General features: G+C 35.9%; 2 protein-coding genes across 2 annotated transcripts in view; both read left to right on the top strand.

Annotated features, from left to right (window-relative positions):
• Window positions 1-1,476: 1,476 nt before the first annotated feature.
• On the top strand, window positions 1,477-1,953 carry LOC119573518 (cell wall integrity and stress response component 2-like). Its single transcript, XM_037920733.1, has one exon. It carries the CDS (start codon window positions 1,477-1,479, stop codon window positions 1,951-1,953), a length of 477 nt encoding a protein of 158 aa, XP_037776661.1.
• A 44-nt stretch (window positions 1,954-1,997) lies between these two features.
• Window positions 1,998-2,500, top strand: part of LOC119573517 (DNA-directed RNA polymerase subunit beta''-like) — a 1,224-nt gene continuing 721 nt past the window's right edge. The window contains exon 1 of the mRNA XM_037920732.1: window positions 1,998-2,500. This exon is cut by the window's right edge and continues 721 nt beyond it. Within this exon, the coding sequence (XP_037776660.1) occupies window positions 1,998-2,500 (503 nt within the window).

Raw genomic sequence — 2,500 nt, 5'->3', positions numbered from 1 at the left:
ATATTTATATACATATATATGTATATATATGTGTATATATACAAATATATATATATATATATATATATATATATATATATATATTATATATTTTATATTTATTATATATATATATATATATTTTTTTTTTTTTTCACCACACACATATTGTGTGGGTGTGGTGTGGTGTGTGTGTGTGTTTTATGTGTGTGTGTGTGTTCATATATGTATATATGCATATATGCGTCTTTTATTCTCGCAAAGATTAAGTAAAATAATAAGCATGTTAGAAAGTTAAAATATAATTTTTAGTGGTGATTTCATTTTATTTTCTGAATTATTTTTTGTTTATTAAGTAATGATAAACTGAAAATGCTTTACACATTTACATTTCAGAGGTGAAATTTACCAAGGTAATCCAAGCGCCTGGATGTTACTTAGTCAATGTATCTTTCACGACTTTCAATATTTATGAAAGGACGGATCATTACGTTGATCCATCAACCATCGTCAAGATTTGTTGGTACGACGGATTAGAGATTCGCAAAGACGATATGACTGATGGTGATTGGTGAGCTGCATTATATCACTCTGTATTTCCATCGTATATCCCTTAATAGCTAGAGAAAACAATAGTTCTCCTGTTGGTGATTAAGAAAATGTCGTAAAATTATGTTATATACTCAGATCATGACAGTTCTCAATGAAAAAATATGGAAGTAAAACACAAAAGTAACTTATCACCTTCGATCTCACTGTCTTCAAATGAGGTGAGAGTAAGACTGAGCGAATGGCGGTTTATCCTTTTAGCCGTACATATAAATTTACAATATGCCGGTTAAACTCTTGCAGAGAACAGCTGCTCGGATAAAAACAGACAAAAATTCTTAGATGATCTTACAGGTACTGCGGCACCGATCTAGACGGACATACTGTCACATCCACAACGAACGAGATTATACTTTATTTCAAAACTGATCGAAACTTCATGCCGGGATGGACGGCGGACATCGACTTCATACAGGATCCCGCTTGCTCAACTACAACTACAAGCACTACTACGCCATCAAGCATTAATGACTGTATATGCATGCCGTCAAGTACATCTACATCTACATCTACAAGTACTTCAACATCAAGTACATCCACTACAACAAGCACTTCTTCATCTACATCTACATCAACTACTTCTACATCTACCACTACCACAACTTCAACAAGCACATCTACATCTACTTCCACATCAACAAGCACTTCCACATCAACAAGTACCTCTACATCGACTTCTACATCAACAAGCACTTCTACATCAACAAGCACTTCTACATCAACAAGTACCTCTACTACAACAAGCACTTCTACATCGACAAGTACTTCGACTACAACAAGCACTTCTACATCTACTTCAACATCATCAAGTACTTCCACAAGAAGGACCTCCACGTCAACAATAACTTCCACAATGTCTAGTACCTCCACGTCAACAGTTACTTCAGAATGTATATGTATCTTGTCAACTACATCTACCAAAATTTCAACATCTACATCAACTTTTTCATCAAGTTCAACTACAACATCCACTACAAGTATGTCTACATCTACCACCACATCAACATCAACAACTACTTCCACTACAACACGCACTTCTACATCTACATCTACATCGACAAGTACTTCCACTTCAACAAGTACATCTACATCAACAAGCACTTCTCTACTTCCACTTCAACAAGTACTTCTACATCTACTTCCACTTCAACAAGTACTTCTACATCAACAAGCACTTCTACATCAACAAGTACTTCTACAAGTACCTCAATCATCAAGCATTCAACTTCAACAAGCACATCCACTTCAACAAGCACATCTACTCAACATCAACAAGCCTTCTACATCTACTTCCACTTCAACAAGCACTTCTACATCTACATCCACATCAAAAGTCTTCACAAGAAGGACTCCACTCAACAATAAACTTCCACAATGTCTAGTACCTCCACTCAACAGTTACTTTCAGAATGTACTATTATCTTGTCAACTACATCTACCAAAATTTCACATCTACATCAACTTTTCATCAATTCAACTACAAACATCCACTACAAGATGTCTACATCTACCAACCACTCAACATCAACAACTACTTCCACTTCAACAAGTACCTCTACATCAACGAGCACTTCTACATCAACAAGCACTTCTACATCAACAAGTACCTCCACTTCAACAAGCACTTCTACATCTACATCCACATCAACAAGTACTTCCACAAGAAGGACCTCCCGTCAACACATACTTCCACAATGTCTAGTACCTCCACGTCAACAGTCACTTCAGAAGCATATGTATCTGATCAACTACATCTACCACAATTCAACATCTACATCAACTTTTTCATCAAGTTCAACTACAACATCCACTACAAGTATGTCTACATCTACCACCACATCAACATCAACAACTACTTCCACTACAACACGCACTTCTACATCTACATCTACATCGACAAGTACTTCCACTT

This window comes from Penaeus monodon, chromosome 5 (assembly GCF_015228065.2).
Source record: "Penaeus monodon isolate SGIC_2016 chromosome 5, NSTDA_Pmon_1, whole genome shotgun sequence".
Classification (NCBI taxonomy): Eukaryota; Metazoa; Arthropoda; class Malacostraca; order Decapoda; family Penaeidae; genus Penaeus; species Penaeus monodon.
Note: the sequence above shows the minus strand (reverse complement) of the source record. Positions and strands in the feature narration are given on the sequence as shown.